The sequence below is a fragment of the Sarcophilus harrisii genome, chromosome 1 (genome assembly GCF_902635505.1).
Source record: "Sarcophilus harrisii chromosome 1, mSarHar1.11, whole genome shotgun sequence".
NCBI classification, from domain to species: Eukaryota; Metazoa; Chordata; class Mammalia; order Dasyuromorphia; family Dasyuridae; genus Sarcophilus; species Sarcophilus harrisii.
The window spans coordinates 665,899,919-665,923,249 of NC_045426.1; the positions used below are offsets into that span (position 1 = coordinate 665,899,919).

The 23,331-nt window shown below is 45.7% G+C and overlaps 2 protein-coding genes across 2 annotated transcripts in view; both read right to left on the bottom strand.

The window, feature by feature from the left end:
- SCAMP4 (secretory carrier membrane protein 4) overlaps positions 1–23,331 on the bottom strand; it is a 67,858-nt gene that overhangs the window by 21,740 nt on the left and 22,787 nt on the right. The window contains exons 2-3 of the mRNA XM_003760793.4: positions 11,113–11,169; positions 3,521–3,649 (exon numbers count right to left, since the gene is read on the bottom strand). Coding sequence (XP_003760841.1) covers positions 3,521–3,649; positions 11,113–11,119 — 136 coding nt within the window. The 5' untranslated portion in view covers positions 11,120–11,169. The remainder of the gene's footprint in view (positions 1–3,520; positions 3,650–11,112; positions 11,170–23,331) is intronic.
- The window catches only part of ADAT3 (adenosine deaminase tRNA specific 3), a 32,475-nt gene continuing 22,768 nt past the window's right edge, over positions 13,625–23,331 (bottom strand). Inside the window, exon 2 of the mRNA XM_023496847.2 lies at positions 13,625–16,134. Coding sequence (XP_023352615.2) covers positions 15,019–16,098 — 1,080 coding nt within the window. The 5' untranslated portion in view covers positions 16,099–16,134 and the 3' untranslated portion in view covers positions 13,625–15,018. The remainder of the gene's footprint in view (positions 16,135–23,331) is intronic.

Consider the following 23,331-nt stretch of genomic DNA (forward strand, 5'->3'; position numbering starts at 1 on the left):
ACTGCCTGGAGGACTGGCTCCCTTGCCCCATGCTCTCATTAAAGCACTCGACCAACTGCAGAGACCGAAGCGATGAGAAGCTGCAGCGTGGGACATCAGGGGGGAGTGTGTGTGTGTGTGTGTGGGGGGGGGCAGCGGAGCCCTGGGGAGAGAAGTCTGGCTCTGGGCTCACACCGCACACTTGTGAACTCTGACTGGGCAAGTCAGCCCAGCCCTCTGGGGCCCAGCTGGCCAAGATGGCCTCTCCGGTCCTCGGGCTTTAAGAGGAAGGCCCCACAAGACTGGGCCCTCGGGAAGGCCAACCTGGTTCTGGCCCGAGCATTCCCATCCGGGCCTGTCTGCTCCTCGCCCAGACCCCCACGGCCCCCGATCTCCAGTGGCCACACGGACACCAGCACAACTTCGGGCACCCCACAGGCAGCCTGCCGCCCTGTCTGCTGCAGAGAGCCAGCCTCCAACCTCATCTGGCCCCCACTGTGGCTGGCTGAGCCTCCTCTCTGGGCTCTAGGCCACCTCTGCTGAAGCTGTTGCCTCCATACCATGAATTTCTCTATCAGTGAAGCTACAGCTCAGTCTTTCTCTCACATTCTAGGAAAAGGGAAATATTTTCTCAAAAGCTGTCTCCTGGTGAGATCTTTGGGGCTAATTTGGTTAAAGATGCAAATTATTAAAGGAACGTACACAAAAACCTGCCATGTGGAACAAAGGTTCTGGCACCTGGATGTGGGGGTGGGGTCAGTTTCTAAACTGTTAACACCTGCCTTCTAAGACCTGCACTGAAATCCAAACATTTCTGAGGGTATTAAGAGGTGAACCAGCCAGGCCGTGAACAACATAACCAGAGGCCAAGAGCCCAACTCCCACTGCAGACCCCAGGGAGAGCCCATGTGTGCGTCCCAGCTGGGGTGATGGGGGAAGCTTTAGAGGGGAAAGGGCTCTTGAACAAGGGGGAACAGAGCAGAGAATGGGGGAGAACTCCAGAGGACACAGAGAGTGGCAGGAGAACCTGAGGTTGCTGGGACCTGTGTAGGGGCTCAGTGTGGCCGAGGGCAGCGGGGCGGTTGTGGGAGGACTGAGCCCTTTGTGAGCTCCAAAGCACCATTGGCGAGAAAATCCAATGCCAAATAAAAGGCAAAGTCTGCAGTGGGGCCACTGTGGTAGGATTAAAAAGGGCCAGACATGTTTCCTGACCTGAGAGAAGTGTTATTTCATAGTATTCCCTCAGTGATGACAGGAATAACAGGGATCTCAGAATCAGAATCATGGTGATTTTGTGGGGCGGGAGTCTCAGGGGAGCCACAGCGAATCCAGCCTCAAAGAGACTCTCTACCAGTCTACCACACTCTTTCCCTTGAGTTCTTATATCGAAACTGCTCTAGCTCCCAGCTTCTTAGACTATGATAGCAAGCCCATACAGGGTCATGTAACAATGTGGGGACTGCAACTTATTATCAGTGAAAACTTGATTTGCATACCTGTTTTATATCCTTATATGCCCAAGGTCACATTAAAAACCTCTTGGGCAAAAAGGGGTCATGAGTGGAAGAAGCTGAAGCAGCCCTAGACTAGGGACCCCTCTATTCTCGCCTTCTCACATCCACCTTCAGACAAACACGTAGGGCTCCCCCTTTTCTTTGCCAAGGACAAGCCGCTCTACTTGTGGCCTGGCTTGTACCCGCCTCCCATCTCCTTGTCTCTCTCACTCACTCCTATTGTCAGGCTCTGTCCCTGCTGCTCCTGTTCCATTCTGCAACCTTCCATTCTGCTCTGGGCTCTGGAAAATGAACTGACTTCTTTTGCTCCCCCTCGCCCTGCCCCATTTTGATAATACATGCAATGTTTTATAGCCACAGCCCTTCATTTCTGAGACCCTGGAGGAGGGTGCCTTCTGGACCACACCAGGCCACCAGACCCTACGACACACTGTGCTTCTTTCTGCGGAGGGCTTGCTTCTGCACAGCTTCCTTTTACACAAGTAAAGACACTTGGAAACACTTTTTCTGGAATTTCACTTTGCATTGGTTCATATAAATCTTTTCCCATTTAAAAAAACATCTTCATTGGCCCACAAATGATCATCCTCATTTGGGCTCCGCTCATAGCCAGACCCCTAGAAAAACCACGGGGCCTCCATTCCAGATCCCCCCTTCTCATCCTATCAGCCTTTTTTGCTTTGCTTGTATCCCCAGGACTGAGGCATAATCTATCTAAAGCTCCTGAATGTGTACTTTGGGACCACTGCTCTGTAATGATATCCTTTCTCTTTCTTTCCTTCATCCCTCCCTTCAGTAGGATCTGTTTTTTGGGTTTTTTGCTGAGGCAGTCGGGGTTAAGTGACTTGCCCAGGATGGCACAGCCAGGATCATAGCCAGATTTGAACTCGGATCCTACTAACTTGAGGGCTGGTGCTCTATCCACTGCACCACCCAGCTGCCCCTGGAACAATAATTCTTAAAACACACTGAACAAATGGTCCTCTGGCTTCTACTTGAAGGGATGGGAACTCCCAAGGAATGGGAGCTACTACCTCCCATGGCAGCACATTCCCCATTTGGACTTCAGATAACCTAGAACTGTCTCCTGCTGCTACTTTTGTCTTCCAGGGCCTAAATAAGTGAATGAATGAATATTCTTCTAGGAGACAATCCCATTCACTCCTGCATCAAGTTATCTCTCAGGGCCCTGCTGACAGGAGCAACCCTGAAACCGTCCTTTGATTTTGGGGGGGAGAAACTCTCCTCTGGGAGAGGCCTCCCTCAGGGAATCAAGATCAAGTGGCTTTCTGTTATCTTGGTGGGACTAGTCGCACCTTTTAATAAGCTGAAAATTAGTCCTTATTAGCTCACCCTTAAGTGGTCTCCTTCTATTGGAAATCTAGGCCTGGGGCAGGAATCTCATTCAATTGATCTCTCATAAAAAAAGGCAGTTTTAAATTCAGAATTTGCAGAGGTCCAAAAGTAGGACCACACCTTGTCAAGGAACCTCTCTCTTTGGCTTTGCTGCCTGCAGGACCCCTGCCCGCTGTGAACACCTTCTCTTCTCAGTGTTAACACCTCTGTTTATCTCTCTGCCAGGACGTTGTCATTTGGAAGTCAGTCTTCCTAGCAAAAGCTGACTTCTCAGGGCCAACAATAAACTCCCTTTTGCCAGTCTAATATCTTGGGTTCGTGAATTCTTTCTTGTTGGACCTGCACTGACCAAAGAGGGGCTCCCACAACTCTCCGCACTGCCATTAACTGCATCACTCCCAGTTTCAACAGTCGATGCTCTAAAGGCCGTCCCAGTTCTGTTCTTCTGAGTTCTAAGATTGCCCCTCCCTCCCTTTTTCCTTCACCCCCTATCTGATATTGTATATTCTAAGGTCTCTTCCTGCTCCGATAGGTTATGTAATATCCCTAAGTCTTAGCTGTGTCAATCCACATGGTTTACAACAGTTCTTTGGAACCAAACAGATGTAGTTCATTGTTCTTTCTACTTATCCCACCAGGGTTTCCTTGGAATGACTCCAGTAAGTGCTTACAGATCCATAAATGGTAAATCCTTTTCACGATGAATTGGTGGTCTATTGGAATCTCATCAGAGAAGTTCTGGTAGAAGCAGGGCTTCAGAGGGATGAACTTTGGCAGTGGAGGAAAGTTGTTAGCTTTTTCTGTGAAGACAAAAACAATTACACCTCCTTAGAATCAAGATACTGAACTCTGAGAGCTTCACTGACAGCAATCTAAGTCTTGGAACACATTTACATGGCCAGGAGTAACGTGTGCACCGCAAGAAACTGGAAGCTGAGGGGATGCCCATCAATTGGCGAATGGATGAATAAATTAGCATATGAATTAATGGAATATTATTGTTCTATAAAAAATGATCAGTAGGAGGATTTCAGAGAGGCCTGGGGAGATTTATATGAACTAGTGCTAAGTAAAGTGAGCAGAACCAAGAGAACGTTGTACACAGCAACAGCAAGGCTATGTGATCATCCACTGTGGCAGACTAAGCTCTTCTCAGCAATGTCGTGACTCGAGGCAATCCGATAGACTTGGGATGGAAAATGCCATCCACATCCAGAGAGAAAAATCTGTGGAGACTGAAGGCAGATTCAAGCAGAGTATTTTCACCTTTTTTGTTTGCTTTTTCTGGTTTTTTCCCCTTTGAAGGGGACTGATTGGATGAAGTATTTCTCAAGTATTGAGTCACATGATCCCTTTTTCCCAGAGCTGGGACCCTGGGGGGTGTCACATGATCTCTGGAGGGATGAACTTTGAACCCTGGGATACATGAAATTGCAGGAAGTGATGTGATCTGTGGGAGGCAGCCAACATTGGTGACCATTGGTCAAAGATGGCTACATCCTTTTAATCCACCCAATGAGAAGGCTCGGGTCTTTTACTTTTAGGTCCTGGACAAGCCAGAACTGGCCAGGTTCCAGGAGCACATGGCAGGAGTTGGGATGGCTCCCAGGTGTGTCTGGGCCTCTCCCTGCAGGGAGTAAATAAATGCTTTCTTTGTACCTGAAGATGTCTCTGGTTAGTTAGTAGGGAAAGGGGGTCTTGCACCCATCCCCCACACACTTTTGGTCTGATTTCCTTGCACAACACGACAAATGCATAAATGTCTAAAAGGATCAGACATATTTAACCATTATCAGATTGCTTGCTATCTTGGGGAAGGGGGAGGTAAGGAGAAAAATGTGGAACACAAAGTCTTACACAAATGGATGTTGAAAACTATCTTTACCTGTATTTGGAAAAACAAAATACTACTGAGGGAAAAAAAAGAAACTACATATCAGGACTAAAAAACTCCTTGGTCCTTCCTATTTTTTCCCATTTCCTTTTATTCCGAGGCATTATTCTTACATTTAAGTCAATATTTGATGGTGGTATTCACATATGACATAAGAGAATAACTTCATAGTTCTCAAGAGCTTCCCAGAGGAAATCTCGGGCTGCTGCCAATGCCAGTCCTCATTAGAAGGCCGTTGGATGCTTTGGTTCCAGCCTCGGTGCCATTATTGCCCCTGTTCTTCCTGGTGCATGCCCTGCTCCTGTGCCCTGAAGCCGCTTACAGACCAGGGAACAGGGCCCCACACTCAGTAACAGCAAAGCTGCTCCCCGGACCTCTGGCTGACTTGGGGGGAAAGGGAGGAGGGGCGGGGTGCACCTGCACAGCCTGGGCTGGTCGGTGTTCCACTCATCCCCCAGTGAGAGGGACCTTTCCTACAAACCTCCTGAGTTGTCCTGGGCTGGAAAATTGTTTTGCCCCAATCTTCGTTGGCCCTTCCGTGCCATAATTCAATTTGAGGCATTTTAAGAGTTGGAGACATGTGAGGTGGGGCCCAAATGTCCTGAAGAGACAGGGAGGCCCCATGCTGCAGACCCTCAGGCTTATGTTCAGAAGTCCTCCCCACAGCCACAACACGGGGCCGGCCCTCATCCACCTTAGCTCTGGCTATGGCAAGGCTTGCCCCCGTCTCCACCCTGGGCCCACGCCAATCCTCCCTACATGATTCTCAAGCTGGTCTTCCTAAAGTCGAAAGGCGCCCTGGCCCCAAGCCAAGCCACCCCAGATTCTGTGAAGCCCTAGTTTGGCTTGTAAAGCCCTCCAGGGCAGGACTCTGGGGATGCTCCCCCCAACTGCTGCTCCCACAAGATGCTCCCCTGGCTGACTCTAACCACGAGCCTGGCACTCCCCCCTCTGCAGCTTCACCTTCTGGCTTCCCTGGCTTTCTCCAAGCCTCAGCTAATGTCTCACTTTCTACAAGAAGCCTTACTCAGCCCTCCCTAATTTTAGTGCCTTATCCTCTGAGAATATCTCCAGCTCTCCACTGAGGGATCTTGCTTGTCCATAGTGGTTTTAACATGGTCTCCCAAGTTAGGAAGTGACTGCCTTTGAGAGCAAAGACTAATTTGTTTTTGTCCTTTCTTTGCATCCCTAGGGCTTAGCAAAGCACCTGGCACACAGTAGGTATTTAGTGAACACCGTGTTTTGGACTAAGAACTGAAAACAACAAAAAGATAAAACACATCCTGGGAAAACCTCCAAATAGTGAGAAACATGTAGAGACAAATTTCTAACTTGTATCATATTAAAAATATGTAGGATTTTTTTTTAAAGCACTTTTAGCTTTCATATTTATCATGCTTGTAATTTAGCAGAGAACTACTACTAACAATAACAAAAGCTGACACTTTATATAGCACTTCAAAGCTTAGAAAGTGATTTTTATACTTTACAATATTTAAGCCTCACTCAGTTATACCAAGTGCTCCTCCCACTGCTCCACCTGGCTGCTCCTGAGCTTCTCAACCTCATGTTAAAAGCAGATATCTATCATACTTGTTCACATTCTGGCCCATTGTAAAAGGCTTTTTTCTCTTTGCCTCCAGATCCAGCTTGAAGTGACTGATCTCCCCTAAGACCTGTGTGGCACTTAGGTTAGCTCTGGCCTCTCCACTTCCTGCATTTGTCCTCCTGTTGTTTATTTGGGCCCATGTCTTTCCCAGCTCTCCATCTTCCCACAAAAAAATGCTGGCAGCAATAACATCTCCATCTTGGCATGCCCCGAGCTCCTCACAAAGTGTCGTCCTTAAGGAGGCTCCCTTTCATCTTATCAAGAACTCCCATGTCTGGAATGCCCTCCCTCTCACCTTGATCTCTTGGAATCCTTGGATGTTTGTCCCAAGCCAGCTCAAGGGCCCCTCTAACAAAGACTCTCCTCCAAATGACCTACAATTTATCTTGTGTGCACTTTATATCTGCTTCCATGCAAATAGGCTGCCTCCCCCTACAGAAGTGAGGACCCATGATGGGTAAGAATTGCTTCTGCTTCGTCTCTGAACTCCATGCTTGTCACCCTCCTACTGGGAGTCCCTCCAATCTGGCTGAAACCTCACTTTCTGGGTTTTCTTTATATTACTTTCCAACCCTTAGTCCTCATTTCAGTCAAGTGGAATGGATGGATGGTTTGCTGCTCTTCATCCTGTAGACTTCCTCTCGGGGTCTCAGGCCTTTGTATAGGCTGCCCCCCCCCCCGCCCCCTTGCTTTGAATGCACTTTTTCCTCTTTTCCAACTTGTGAAAGTCCCTTATTTTTTTCCACAACTCATTTCAAGAGCTAATTCCATAAAGGAGGCCTTTCTTGATTCCTAGACAGCTAATATTCTATCCTCTAAAATAACTTTGTTTATATTTTCTATTTAAATGGTGTTTTCCTCATAGTGTCTAATCTCCTTAAAAAGGGGGCCTCAACTTGACACATAGTAAGGGCTCAATAAATGCCTGTTTATCAAATAAATGCTAAGAAAGTAATTAATATTAAGTTAGTAGAATTAAAATTGAATAGAATTAAGTTAATGCTGAGAAAGGAGACAACAGTTCCCATATAAGCTGCCTTAGTCAGACTACATCTGTTGCACTGTGTGAATCTCACAAATTGCTTATATTAGAATATCTTGAAAGAAGGGTGACCAGGGTAATGGGAAGGTTTGTAAATCTCTAGGCAATCAAAAGGGAATAGGAATATTCATATAAGGGGCTGAGAGTTCTTTGGTTACTAACTAATGCCCTTTGTTAGGTAAGAACACTTATTGATGGAACAGCCCCCTCAGAACTAGGTATGAGCAAGACAAGGACACTTCCCTAGACAGTCTCTTCAGACTGGATGAGGAAACCCATCACAGCAGGAGGTTTACAGAAAACCAGGGCTGGTCTGTGGGATCTGCATTTTGGGCAGGGGAGAGGACTGAGCAGACCTTTGGTGAGGGACGGGAGGATGCAAGTGCCCCTCTCGGCCCGGTCTCCTCCCACTCCCCCACATCCCTGCCACTGTGGGCCGGGGCTCAGGGGCTGGCAGCAGTATCAGGAGCCAAGAGCAAACTGGGCCCTGAGGAGCGAGCGCTTCAGAACCTTGAAAGGAAACCCTCACCCACCCTAAAGGGAGCATCTTGAGAACTTCTTCCAGGAGCCGGAGAGACCCCTCTCCCACCTGTGCTCTCTGAGCTGGCAGAGGCGGTCACAGACCTTAGGGGAGGGAGATGGTTTATAGCCACTGTTCTTACTGGGAAATACTCCTTTTCAAACGCTAACTGACAGCACTGATGAAGAGTGTGAGGACTCAGACTACAGCACTGGAGAGCCGACCCTCAGGATTAATCTCGGTTCGGGAATGTGAGGGACAGCTGGGACAGTCACCCCAGAACATGTGTTTCAGTGGAGAAGGGAAAACTCGGGACGTCTCTTCAAGAAGGAAAATGCTCCCATGTGGTAGAGATAAAACTTGTTTTCTGAGGCTCCAGAGGATAAGGAGGAACAAGGATCAGGGAGGCCAAACTGTGTTTAATATAAGCGAGACTTTTCTCACAATCAGACGTCTGTCAATGCAAAAGTCCCCTCTGTGAGGCAATGGACTCCTAGTTACTGATAAAGCAGTTTGTTCAGAGATGCGTGCTGCAAGCAGAAACGGACCCGACACTCAGATTCACTCCAATTTTAAGATTCTGATTATTGCTAATTACACACCCTATCATAAAAAGTGATCTTATAAGCTATGTACGGGTACGCATGTTTGCATCATTGTGCTATCATGCAGACTGTAAAACAAAAAAACAAACAAAACTAAAATTCTGAGCTTATAAAAAGTAACAAGATCCCAAACTCAAGGACAGTCCCATTATTTTAATGAAGGAGACACAACTAGTGTCCAGTCATATTTCTGAAGTTTAAACTCTATTCCTGGCCCAATTCCAACTTCTAGAAACTTCCCGTTTTGGTCTGGACCTGTGATTTCACTAGTGTTTCACTAGCACAGAACGGCAAATCCCAAACAACTGGGTCAGCAGGTGGCCAACCCGCCGCAGCGCTCTCCAAAGGGAGGACCTTGACCTGACCCCCGGGGCAGCCAGAGGTCCCTGGGATGACACCTGACCCCTACTGCTGTGTGGCCCTGGACAAGTCACCAGCCCCTGGCCCCCAAACACAGAGGCACCACACCCTGGGTAGCTGGCTTGGTCACACGTGGGGCCTGGGAGGGGAGCCCTAGGCTTTGGGGTCTCTGGGGAGAGTCACAGTGCAGAGAGTCCTAGACCCACAAAAAACCCGGCCTCTAAAACAGGGAGCATAACAGCCCCTCCCTCCTCGAGCTGTTGGAGGATCCCATGAGACTATGTCTGAAAAGAACTCAAACCTGGAGGTGCTCCCTACACACTGCTGCTCCTTGTCACTGGGTATCCCTTCGAGGCAGAGCGGCCCTCTGCGGGAGGCCGCCCTCTCCGCCTCAGGGTCTGTGGGGCGTGGGCAGGGACAGAAGCCCCCAGGCCGCCGCACACCCACAGCCAGGCTGGCAGTGGGCCCCTCTGGAGCGGGGGGCAGGGAGCCCTTCCCAGCTGCCAGGACCTGTGGGAGCTTGTGCTCCATGCCCGGGCCTCGGTTCCGGCCACACAGCTCCGAGTCAGGCCCGATTTTCTGGGCCCCCAGGCCCTGCTGGGGAGGGAAGCACAAGCACTTATGCAGGGAGTCCTGCCTGCAGGAGGACTGGCTGGAGCCGAGGGGGTGCTTCAGTCCCAGCGGCCACTGGGGGGAGCAAAGGTTCAGAGCCTGGGCGACTAAGAGAGCAGCAGGAAATGACGGATCGGGGTTAGGCAAAGGCCAGCAAAGGCCAGCCGGGCCCCGGGGCCAAGTCTCTCCTGAGGGGGGCCTACTGGTCCTTCCTTTGCCTCCAAGGAACACACCTGTTCAGGGACTAGACAGTGCTGCCATTTTACAGACGAGGAAACTGAGGTCAACAGCCGGAAAAGTGCTGCAAGTAAATAGAGCTATTCTTAGCTCTATAAGGATCCAAAACAATAGAGAAGAGCTTAGGATGAAAAATGCGCGCCAGCTGCAGAGAAGGAGCTGACGGAGTCTGAATGGAGGTCCAAACATGGACCTCATTTACTGTTTTTGGTTTCTTAGTTTGCATTTTCTTTTGCATATCGGCCATATGGAAATATCTACATGGCTGCGCATGTGTGAGCCATAGCAGATTGCCTGCCTTCTCAAGGACGGGGGAGGGGAAGGGAGAGACAATTCGAGATGCAAAATTGTAAAGAAATGTTAAATTTTTTTGTTGCCACATAATTGAGAAAGCTTTTTTAAAAAAAATAAATAGACTGAAGTTGAACCTTTAAGATACAGAAAGCAATCCTGGAGAGTTGTTGGTCACCAGGAAGGAAAAAGATGCAACAGCAACAGGGGAGATCAAAGTGATGGATCAGCCCAGAAACAGTCAGAACCCAAGGAGGGAGCCCCCAAGGCAGGGAGGGACCAGAGTTCCAAGCATGGCTCAACTTTGAGGAAGGAAGAGTCCAGGAAGGTAGCAGTGAGGCCCAAGAAACCTTCCTTTGGCATAATGATCATTAGAGTGGGCTGAGCACCCCTGTGATATGGTCCAGTAACTTCAAAGGCAGGGGCGGCTCGGGGCAACAATCTCTGGCCCCGCTACAGGGGTAGAAGACCCACTCATCCTCAGTTTACTCATCTATAAAATGAGGAGTTGGAATCTAAGGTCCCTTCCAATTTTAAGCCTAAATTTCCCTCAAGTGAAAGTGATTTTTGTGTTGCCATTTTCCTAGATGGTTTGGTCGGTCTGCCCTTTGCCGCACCAAATGCTCCCACGAACAGCTCAAAGTCTGTGGACTTGGAAGCTTGTTGAGGAGACTCTTTATATCCCCAACACTTGCACACAGTCAGGCCCAGTAGCTGAATTAACGCATGAATCACCAGCTGAGCCAACAGAACATGAGTTTCTCACTGCTACTCAGTGTGGACCGGGAGCATTCCCACCTCCACAAAGGCCTAGACAGGGTACCTTCTCAGGGCACCTGCAGACTTAAGAAAGTCAGTAACAAACCCTGGCACTGCTGTCCGACTTCTTAAACAGTGGGCAGAGAGTGCATATGGGGTTGTGTGAGTGAAGGTGGGGTCCTGGAACACTGATCTATTACCAATAAATTTTTTTATTTGAATACTTATTTTATATTTCTCCATATCGAGGGTGACACGAAAATTTCTCAGGTGAAAAATGGTTGCAAGTGGAAAAAGTGGAAGAAGCTCTGCTGTGTGTGATAGTGTTCTTTACCTGACATAGTTGTTCCAGGTGCTCCCACGAGTCAACGGGCAGGTGAGGAGGGTGACCCTAGGAGACAAAAAACAAACAAGTCACGCCCGGCCACGAGCTGCGCAGGGGTCCTGCTCACATAAGCATGCACTCAGCCGCCAACCGCACAAGCGCCTCCCCATGCACAAGTGCCTCCCCGCGCACATGGAGACAATTTCAGGCTCTTTCTGCTGAACATTTCCCTTTTGTTTCCAACCCCCCAGAGCGCTCCCCCTGGCCTACCAGCACCCCCATTCTCTCATACATGTCACGGACCAAAGCCGGGCCCCCACACCCAGCCCCTCCCCTGCCACCGTACACATTAGGACATTGAGAGAAGCTGTGGTCTGTCACCTAACCCTAACCCCACAGGGCAGCTGCGACGGGCGCAGGATTGGAAGCCAGCGTCACTGACTCTAAACCAGGCCTTCCTCCCATTGTCCCACACTGTCTCTGGGCCGGCTTACGATTCCACCCAGGGCACTCAGAAAACGCTTAGCCCCTGCTTTCCAAAGGAGACCCCAACCAAGGGACCTGGCCTAGTTGCCCAACAGGCCTTGAACCTTTTAGTCTCTGCACCGTTCCTTCACCCACAAAGGCTACCCTGACCAAATCCCAAAGCCGGACTCGTTTCCTCCCAGGAAAGCCGGAGAAAGACTGTTTGAGACCCCATCTAACACTCAGAATTTGCTGCTGCCTCATACTGCCAACCATTTCTCCCTCATTCCTCTTCTCACTGAGGGACGCCCTGCACAGATCGGGTGCACCAAGTGGTGTTTGGTTGGAAAACCACTGCTATGATGCACACCTGTATCGCTAGCTACAAAGCTCAATCGATAACCATTTATTAAACATCTACTATATACATAGCACTGTGCTAAACACTGGAGACACAAAGAGACAAAAGACAGCCCCCGCCCTCAAGGAGCTTACAATCTATTGAGGAGACAACATGCAAACAAATCAAGCCATAAACCCTCATTTACAGATAGGAGAATGTAACTTTCTGTGATGCTTCTAACAGAAACGGGGAAGAGTTAGAATTTAAGGCAAATGTTTTTGGGAGAAGACAAGTACTTCAAGTTTGTTGTCTAAAGTTAGACAAGAATCAAGTACTTTATCATTCAAAGATAACCCTAATTTACTTTTTCTAATACAGCTTAAAACTATAACTTACTATTTAAAAATAGAATTAGAAACCTCAATTTTCCATGGATAGAACTATTGATAAAGACTTTTAAAACATTTTTTAATCATCAACAGTAAGTTGAGAAATACTGAACGTTTCCTATGTACCAGGATTGGATAAGGTTAAATGGAAGATTCTCCCCACCCCCCAAAAAAGACAAGAAATTTAACTAGGACATGCAGCTACAACTTGTGCCACCAAAGTTTAGAGGGTGCTAATAGCACATGAACTTTAGCAGGCAGAAAAAAATGAATATAGTGCCTAGTTAGTAAGAATATTAGCTAACAACAACACCTAACATTTATGTAGAGTTTTAAGGTTAATAAAACACTTCAGAAATCTCTTTATGACTTCAACAACTATGGGAGGTAAGAGCTATCATTATCCCCAGTTTACCTAGATGCTGAAACTCAGAACTTAAGTGATTTGCCCAGGGTCATACAACTAATACATGTCTGAGGCCAAATATGAATTCACTTGAACATCTCACTCCCCAGGACAACTATAAGCACTGAAAAGATCCTGGATTTGGTGTGTTAAACTGGATGTGAACACAATTCTACCACTTCGTACTGGCCTATTAGCTGTTCCTCTAATGAGATCCTCTCTCTCACACCTCTCATGCTACCCCATGCCTGAAACGCACTCGTTCCCAAATTACGCCTCTTAGAATCCTGTGTGTCCTTTAAGGTTCAGCTTATGGGCTATCACTTACATAAATTCTTTCCAAAATGTTTTGGTAGTTATTTAGCAGCTACTGATCAGTAGACATGATATATCACTCTAACAAAATGCTCCTTATTAGGAGCAAAGATTATTTTATTTTTGTCTTCTATTCTCCACGCCTAGCACAGAGTCTTATATGAAGTCATTGAATAAATGACTGGTGATGGGAATTGTCAATGCTGAAAGCAAGCTGTGGGAAATGGATGCACTAATGCATTACTGATAGAGCTGTAAACTGGTAAAATCATTTTGGAAAGAATTTTGCAATTATTCAGAAAATGCATGCCCTTTGATCCAGAGAGACTCCACTGCTAGGTACAAGGCCTAAGGATTGTTAATGAACAACACCAAAAAAAAAAAAAAAAAAAAAAAAAAAGCTTCATGTCCACCGAAATATTTATAACTTTTTTTTTTTGTGGGAGCAAATAATTAGAAACAAAGTAGATATCCACTTATTGGTGAATGGTTAAACAAATTGTGGTTTATGAATATAATGGACTTTTGTAGTGCTGTGCCAAACAACAAATAATGAACACAGAAAAATATGGAACAACATATGATTCAAAGGAAAATAAGCAGAACGATGGAAAAAAAATATATACAACAGTAATAACCAAATAATTGGAAATGAATGTTTCAAAATTACTTGGAGCCAAGCTTGGCTTCAAACAAGAAAGATAAAAAAGGTATTTTTATATAAAGAGATATGTCAAAAATAGTATTGTTAAACAGTTACTCTGTCAAGCTCTAGAGGGATAGAAAAATAAGCAAGATAGTCCCTACTCTCAAAGAGCTTCCATTCTAATGTGGGGCAGATAGTTCCTTCCCACTTCATTACACAAGCGATGGGACCATGAGTGTGGAAGACTGAATATGTGAGATAAATTTTTTTTTGCCATGATAGTTGGTTCAAGAATTTTTTCTCCTTTACTTCTCTCTTTTTCTTCTTTATTATCACAAATAGCTCTTTGGGGGAGGCTTTCGGAGGGAAAAGTGGGAAACAGAAGTGATAAAAACATTGTCAAAGAAAATTTCTTTTTAATTAAAAAAAAAAAAAAACGTTTACTGAACTGAATTCAACTTTGATCTAACAAGCTCCTGGGTTCTACAGCAATCTCCTTTCCACACATGTGGAATTTGTGCTTCACAAATGCTCCCCAATTTGACACACTGCTCAGCCTCACCCACTGCTTCATGGAGATGGTACATCACAGATACTTAGGAAATGTAATTAATACAGGTATGGTTGTATGGGACCTAGGCCTCCTACATTTGCATGGCACTTGAAGATCTGCAAAGTGTTTTTTCCACAGCAATCCTGCGAGGTAGATAGTGCAAGTACTGACACACGAAATATCTCAGAAATAAAACACTTTTGTCCATGTTTATGATGATTATTAAATTCTGGCAATGATCCAAATTTATTTATTTTCATTTTGGTATTTCAAGGTTTGTTTTTCATAATTTGATTTAACAAAAGACAATCATAGTTATTATAAAAAGTCACACCCAGGATTTCCAAGATTTAAAAACAAAGCAATGGTTCTCCCACTTTATCATGCTGCTAGAGGTCCTGTTACACTCCAACAAGGACCCCCAGTTTGGAATGCTCCGCAGAACAAGCTCCACCCAGACAGCCACAGACTGAATTTGCATGATCACAAGGAGGGCATGCAAACAAATTATTTTCCAGGTGAAATTGGCCAGCAAGAAGTCTAGCCACAGCCATAAACATAAGAGGTGATGTTCTGAATCCTCACCGAATCTTTGTCTTAAGTGACAAACAGCCAGATCATAAAAAGAGGGGGCATGAGAACGGCCACGTGGCAGCCCCTAAGGGTAACTAACACCGGGAAGACAAACGGAAAGTCTCCAGGCCCCCTGGGAGAGACGGGAACAGGCCTCACTGTGCTGGGATGGAAAAAGGAGTGGGAGAGGAAAAATGCAGGCCACTCGGAAGCCCGGCTGTCTGCTTAGCTCTCTCTGAGCAGGGAACAGCACTGGTCCTCCAAGATGCCTCTGAACACCTCGAAACGGTGGTTGAGGTCCGGTCTGGTGTGAATCTTGAACTTGGTGCCCAGCGCGCCGTCGGGCGACGCTGCCCCGTAGAAGACCCTCTGAATCCGGGAGTGCACCAGAGCCATGGCGCACATGACGCACGGCTCCCTGGTGACATAAAGGTCGTAGCCGGTGCAGATGTAGGGCAACCCGTCGTCTCTGGCTTCCAGTTTCCGCACTCTGCCAGCCCGGACAGCCTTGGGGGCCGGGGCCTCTCTGCTCTCTGGCGGAGAGAAGGTGCAAGCCGGGTGAGCCTGAAAACTGTAGGTGCCCCTGCCCTGCCCGTGGGCGACCAGGTCGATGCACACCATGGTGGCGTGCAGCAGGGGGCGCGCGGCACTGCTGCAGTCGTGGCCCACTGCGAGCACGGCCTCTGTGGCCGGATCCACCACCACGGCCCCGACGGCCCTCATGCCCTGCTCTGCCCCCTGCCGGGCTGCCCCGATGGCTCGCCTCATGTACGCCTGCATCTTCACCTGCTCCTCCCGGGAGAAGAGGCGCCCCGCGAGGGCACTGGTGACGTACTTGTCCTCGTGGAAAGCCGTGGGCCAGTGGAACTTGGCTTCCTCAAACTGCGTCCTCGTCAAAGGGGGGTGGGCAGGCACGTGCACCAGGAAGGGCTCCCCAAGGCCGCGGCGGTCCACCTGCTCGTCGGGCAGGAGCTCAGAGAGCGTGCGCGGGCCTTCGGCCTGCTCCTTCCCAGGCCTGGCTAAACAAACCAGCATCTCCAGCGGGTGGGGGCTGGCCTCCTCTGGGCAGGCGCGCACCCTTTTGAGATGCTGCTGGCCCTCGAGGGGGTACAGGGCGGACACCTCCTTCACCAAGCGAGAGGTCTTCTTCTTGTCCAGGATGGGCACCGCATATGCCAAGGCCAGCTCAACGCCCTGAGACTGCTGATCTGAGAGCACGGGGAAGATCTGCCAGGGAACCGCTCTGTGCTCCGTTACCGAACCCTTCTCTTCACCACGATCCCCCGGGCACAGGACACGGTCCATCTTCCTCGCTGAGAGAGTGGGCCGCAAAGACTCTGACTGTGGGAGACAGAGATCGGAGGAGAGCAACATCTGTCAGTTGGAGGAGGACAGCAGGTGGGCCTAAGTAAAGCCACGCTCACATGGAGACAGTGCCACAAAGTGGCACTGGGTCAGGAAGAACTGGGTTTTCAATCTCACCTCTGACACCAATTATGCATTAGGGGTCAAGAGCAAATCGTTTCACCTCTCTGAGTCTCAGTTTCCTCATCTGTAAAATGGGGACAGCAATACCTAGTTCCCCAGGTTGCTGGGAAGTTCAGCTGAGAAAATGTACCCAAAATGCTCAGCAATCATTAAAGGAGATGGGACCCCCAATTCTTCATAGGGTCTGCTCACTGGTGGCTGAGTCTTCCCAGGGCCTGACCCCTTGTGGCAATGAGCCACAGCTCCCATCACTCCTGTTCACAGCTGCATCCTAATTCTAACTTGGCAGGGACTGGAAACAATCTGTTTCCATGCTTGAGCCTCAGTTTCTCCACCTGAAAAACGAGGGAGCTAGTCTAGACGAGCTCTGGGACCCCTTCCAGCTCTGCAAGTGAGAACCCAGCTGGGGAGGACCAAGTCTGAGCAGACACAGCCAGCGGCCTCCTTTACAGACGAGGACGCGGATGCCACAAGAGCTTAAGAGGCTTGCCTAGGCGCAGAACTAAGGCTTCCCTGACCCGAGGCCCCACGTCCGCTCGCTTAGCCGGAGCGTGGCCTGCCACCTGGTCTGCAAACTTAGCTTCAAGGACTCTACCTTTCTCTCTGCACTCACTGCCTGGCTCCTCGCTAGCATCTATACTAGCAGCAGCCTGGAAGTGACGCTGTTTACAGCCAGCCCCAGATCGGACAAGACCCACCTGGAGCTTAAAAATCCTCATGGCTGCTTCTGCCTCTAGCAAAAAGCACTCATGATGCTCCCCGACCCAGCCTTCGCCTACACTTCTACGCAATTCTATCTGGGTCCCCTGTTCCACCCAAACTGACCTATGGACTCTTCTTCAGACTCGACGTTCCATTTCCCAGCTCCATGCCTTTGCCCAGGCTGCCTCCCAAATCTGGAATCTTCCTTCAAAGCACAAGCAGTGTTACTTGTTTATTCAAGTCTTTCCTGATTCATCTCTCCACCCTGTTAGTGTTTTCTTCTCTCTCAATTCCCCTGTATTTACTTGCCCATGCATATTTTGAATCTAAGAGAATGTCCACTCCCTATTGTGTTTTGATATTAACAATGTCTTGCACTTTAAAAATGTTTGCTGAATTAAAATTGATATTTCACAAGGCCTCTCAAGTTATTCTTGTAGAAAAGAGGGGAGAAATGTGAGCTAGATGATCATATAATTAGGCAAATCAAAACTTGCAGACTACATCAACTTAGACCGTTTCCAGTATAGTGTCCCAGGTAGCTAAACTTGGCCTTGTACTGTTTCCACACCTTTTTCAATGATTTAGATAAAGGCATTTTCAAATTTACAGATAACAGCAGGAGAGAGCGTGCTAGTTTAGAAGTGTCAACCACATTCTAGATCAATTAAGAGGAAAATGATAAAAGTTGAAAGCACTGAGGGGGAATGAAACACTGATTTGGGGGGGAGCTGGAGATCAGTCAAGCTACTTTGGAAAGCAATTTGGTAAACTGGGCATACTCCATGGCCTAGGGCCACTACTACTCCTAGGCCTATATTCCAAAGACATCAATCAAAGAAAAAGGGAAAGGGCCAATGTATACAAAAATATGCAAAACAGCAAAGAACTGATAACTAAGGAAGTGACCATCAACTAAGGAATGCACAAACAAATTACAGTAAATGAATGTTTTTGGTTTTGTTTTTATTATTAAAGCTTTTTATTTTCAAAACATATGCATAGATAATTTTTCAACACTGATCCTTACGTAGCCTTGTGTTTCAAATTTTCCCCTCCTTCCCCCTCTCCTAGATGGTAAGCAATCCAATATATGTTATACATGTTAAAATATATGTTAAATCTAATATATATGAACTATTTGCTGTACATTAATGTAAAAGAAAACTACTGTACTGTGAGAAATGATAAGATGGATGGCTTCAGGGAAAGCTAGGAAGGCCTATATGAATTGAGGCAGAGTGAAGCAAAAAGAACCAGGAAAATATTTTGTATAGTAGTAACAGCATCAGAAAGGTAAATAACTTTAGAAGATAGTGATCAATGCACTGGCCAACCATGATTCCAGAAGACTGATGATGACGCACGTTAGCTACCTCTGAAAGAAAAGTGATTCAAGACGAAGAATGAGACATGCTTTTTTTCCCAGACAGCAAATTAAGTGAATTTGTTTTGCTTGACCGTACTCATTTTTTACAAAATATTTTCTTTTCTTTTTTTCAAGGCAAGTGACTTGCCCAGGGTCACACAGCTAGGGAATGTTAGGTGTTCAGAGTGGATTTGAACTCAGGACCTCCTGACTCCAAGACCCAGTACTCTTATCAACTATACCATCTAGCTGCACCTACAAGAGTATTTTCTCATTAATTTGTGAGAGAGGTGGAAGGGGGAGAAAAACATAAAATAAAATCAATTAAGATTAAATTAGACATTGATAAGATGGAGGCCCTTAGGATAGTGAAGGGCCTAAATGAGGACTACTTACAGAGCTTAGGTATTTTTAACCTGGAGATGAGAAGATAGAGAAGACACATGATAATTGGATTCAAATACTGAAGGGCTGTCATATGGAAAAAGAATTCGAATTATTCTGTTTGCCCATGAACTGGGGAATGGCTGAACAAATTGTGTGATATATGACTATGATGGAATACTATTGTTGTGTAAGAAATGATAAGCAGGTAAATCTCAGGAAAAAACTGGAAAGACTTACATGAACTGATGCAAAGTGAAGTGACCCAGATTTGGAGAACACTGGACTCAGTAACAGCAACACTGTGTGATGATCATTTATTAGAGACTTAGTTTTTCTCAGAAACACAAAGAGCCAAGACAATTCTAAAGGACTTTTGATGGAAAATATTATCCACATCCAAAGAAAGAACTGATGGAGTTTGAATATAGATCAGAACACACTAGTTTCACTTTCTTTATTTTTTCTTTTTTGCCAGTTTTTTTTTTTCCCCTTTTGGTGTATTTCTTCTTTCACAACATAACTAATATGGAAATACGCTTTATATAATTAATTATACATACATCACCTATAACAAACTCCTCACCATTTTAGGAGGCGGGAGGTAAAGAACGGAGAAAATTTGGAACTCAAAATTTCAAAAAACAAAGGTTAAAAATTATCTTTATATGTAAGTTAAAAATTATCTTTATATGTAATTGGAAAAAATTAAAATACTATCTAAAAGATATTTGGTGAGATATAATTAAGATAATAGCTAGAGAAAAATTGTGAAATAAATGTATTCTAATTCTGGATTTTTTTTAAAAAAATTATTCTTTTGGCCCCAGAGGGCAGAACCAGGTTTATCTTCAAGTAAGTTAGAGTTCTTGTTGTCAAGAGGATTCTCATTCGGATTTGGGTTGAAGGACAAGATGGTTTTTGAGGTTCCTCTCTATTGAGGAGATTCTGCTAATGATAATAGAATGAAAAGAACTGAAGAGTCTAGGAATCTGGAGGACTGAATATAAGTCTCAGGTCTGAAAGGCTCCGAATTTCACGCCCATCTTTATTAGTTAAGTGTGACTTTAGTCAAATCCCCTTAACTATGAGTCTCAATTTGCTCAGATGTAAATGGAGATAATATTTGCACTGTGTGGTTTTTTGCAAGATGCCCTGTAAAACTTAAAAGTGCTATGGAAGGGGTAAAGGGATCATTATTATTTTACTTATTAAGTAACTACAATGTACCAGGCTCTATGACTGCTATGGGGATATAAAGACAATAGTGAAAATCTCTACTCTTAGGAAGCTTACTTTCTACTAGGAGAAACAATGTATGAAAGCAAATGAAAAATACATACAAAGTCATTTCAAGAGGAAAAGAGTGCTAATAAGTGTGGAATTTTTCTATTAAGATGACTGATAAAAGAATGCTCCACATCACTAATAAGAGAAATGCCCAAGTCCAGACATTTCAATTCTTACCCCACAAACTGGAAAAGATATTAATGATAGAAAGTACTAAGAAAATGACAGACACAATGACCATTATAATGGAAATGGAAAGAACCAAATAAAATAAAATAAAATAAATAGTGCTGGCTAATACGAAAATAAGTCTTGTGCAACTTTGCATGTATAATCTATCAAATTGCTTGCCTTCTCTCAAGGAGGGTGAAGGAGAAAATTTGAAATACAAAATTTTTTAAAATGACAATTTTTTTACATGTAATTGGGAAATATTTCGTGAAATAAGTAAGATTTTTTTTTAAATAGGCAAATTCCAAAGAAGCTGTATGAGAAGATACTTTCCCTTCCCCCACCACTCTGCAGAAGTGGGTATCTACAAAGCTGGGATTCGGTAGGGATGGTCTGCCAGATTTTTTTGATGTATCAGTTTTACTGGTTTCTTTTTTCTCTTCTCTTTTTTTCCTTCCTTAAAAAATATCTACTTTATGAGATAGTGGGGAAAAGTAGTGGGAAAATTTTTGGTTATGTAAAGAAAAATTAAAATTAAAAAAAGGTAGTAAAAAAATTTTTTTAAAGATGATTTGATGATGTTGTCAAAGCCTGAACTACCAAAAAGCCTAAATCATAAAATGTAGACCCAGAATAGGCCCTAGAAGTGATTCAGTCTAATTTCCTTATTTCACGGAGAAGAAAATGAGTTCCAGAAGAGGCAAATGACTTGGCCACGATGCCATAGCTTCTGATTACCAGCCTCCATCATCGCATGTGGATTATTAGCCTGAGTTTCTAAAAACTGCGCACATGATTCTAGCAACAGCCAAAGTCCCTTGAAAGATCTGGCCCAGCCCTTAGCCAGCAACATACTCAGCACACAATAGGTACCATCACAGCTGAACACAACTGAGTCAGCATGACTCAAGCATATGCATCACTCGTTGAAAGGGTCCCTTTGAAATCTGGGAACTGCAAAAAATAACCAACCTTCTCCTTTCTTTTCAGTTATTTTTAGTTCATTAGAACTCATTTCTCTCCAAAGCAACAATAGACATAAGGCCTGCCCTAGTTTCTTCCTTAAATTTCTACTTTCAACCTTTGTGAAATGCCAGGGTAGGCTAATTATTGAGCACTGCATTTCCCTCAGTCCTCCAAGGATTTGACAGAGCTGGCCAGGTCTGCTTCCTTTATTTCATGGCACCCCAAGCCTGGAATACACTTCCTTCCTCCTGACCCTCTCCAGTCCTAGAGCTGCTTCTGCTGCCCACCTGGGCTTCTGGAGGACAGGCACCCAAGGCACTTGCAGCATCAGTGCCCGCACCATCCTGAGCACATCACCCAGGGAAGGGCTTACGCAGAAGATGCTCTGCTCAAGTTATTGCCCACTGAGCAGCAGTTCCCGGGGACAATTTCACAAGCCCCTCGCAGAGGATGAGGTCAGTTGGTCGCCCTTCCAGCTATCGGGTCTGGGCCAGGGAGCTCTGGTTCTGAGGCAGTCTCCTTGGGCCTTCTCCTGGGGCTTCTCAGTCTGCTTTGGGGGCTCGTCCCAAGGGGGCCCTCAGCACAGCACAGCACAGCACAGCACAGCACAGCACAGCTGAGGCGGGACCATTGGTCTGTACTGCACCATCAGGCCTGCTTGTCCCCAGCAGTGGAGAGCTCAGTTCAGAAGGGCTTGTTTTTAGGGTTAGTCTGGCCAGTCCGCTTCAGGACCACGTAATCACTATCCACTCAACACCCAAGGTACTTGTGCCAATGGGCTCATACACTGACAATGGGCCTACAGGGGCTTTGCAAACATTTGGTAAAGTGCCTATTTTATATCCAACAAAGGGTTTGCAACATGCCGTCAGCCTGCCCTGATTAATCTCTGGTTATCACAATTTTCACAAACAAATTGCTTATATTCTCCAAGTGCTGGGGCACCTCTATTGAAAATTCAAGATGGAGTCCCCCTTTTGCCAACCTTCCTTGATCACCTCTCGGTAAAAATGACCTTTCCCTTCCCCTTACATCCCATTCTGCTTGTAAACATACTAATTTGTCTATTTAAGTGATTCTCCCCATTAGAGTGTGATTTCAATGAAAGCAGAAACTATAATTTTTTTCATCCCTAGGGCCTAGAATACAGGGTCCTGCACACAATCCAGACCAATGGCATTTAATGATCCTGAAAAGAATTAACAACAATTACAAATTAAACCAATTTCTGTAGGAAACTCAGAACACAATTTAAAATCATCTTTAATGTTATCAATTAATCAGCATGCATTTAGCAAGTGCTTAGTATGTCTTGACATTACGTTAAGTAGTGAGGTATAAAACCCCATCCTGTACTCTAGGAGTTACCATCAGTTAAGGAGACATAATGGACACACAAAACATCAGGGCAAAATATCATGAAGAAACTCTGTATCTAAAATTCATCGGAGGGAAAGTTACAAGGGAGGGTGGTGGGAGCAGCTTAGATTATACACCACTTCAAGATCTTCAATAATATGGTGAAACCACATGAAGAGGCAAAATAATGGTCTTCCTCTTCCCTAGTCACTTAACTAAGAAGCATCAAAGTCTAAATATAAACCCAGATCTCAGTTATTTTGTAAGAGAGTGATGATCTCTGGTCTGGACAGAATGAAAGGTACCCATTAGGAAGTTGTGAGAAATAAGGTTGTAGGAGCTAAGCAGGTAGGAGAAAGAATCAGCTGAGGAGAAAATGTTAGCTCCCTTCTTTCTTTGTGGGGAGCCAAGGGTATGGAACACCACATACACAGTCAGCTGAGGTACTGAACTGCTTCCTTTCCCTTCTTTTTTATTGTAACAAAGGACGATGTCACTCTAGAGAGATGCAGAAAGTCCTTAAAGCCTCTCCTCCCATCCCCCAAATGAGCTGAAAGACCATTTTATCTGCTCCCAGAGAGAGAGGACTGTGGGCACTAAGGGGGGAATCACAACATAATATTCTCACTCATTGTTGTTGGTTGCTTGCATTTTGTTTTCTTTCTCATTTTTTCATCTGATTTTTCTTGGGTAGCGTGATGATTATGGAAATAAGTATAGAAGAATTGTATATTGGATTACTTGCTGTCTAAGGGGAGGGGGTGGGAAGAAGAGAAAAAAAATTAGGACACAAGATTTTGCAAGAGTGA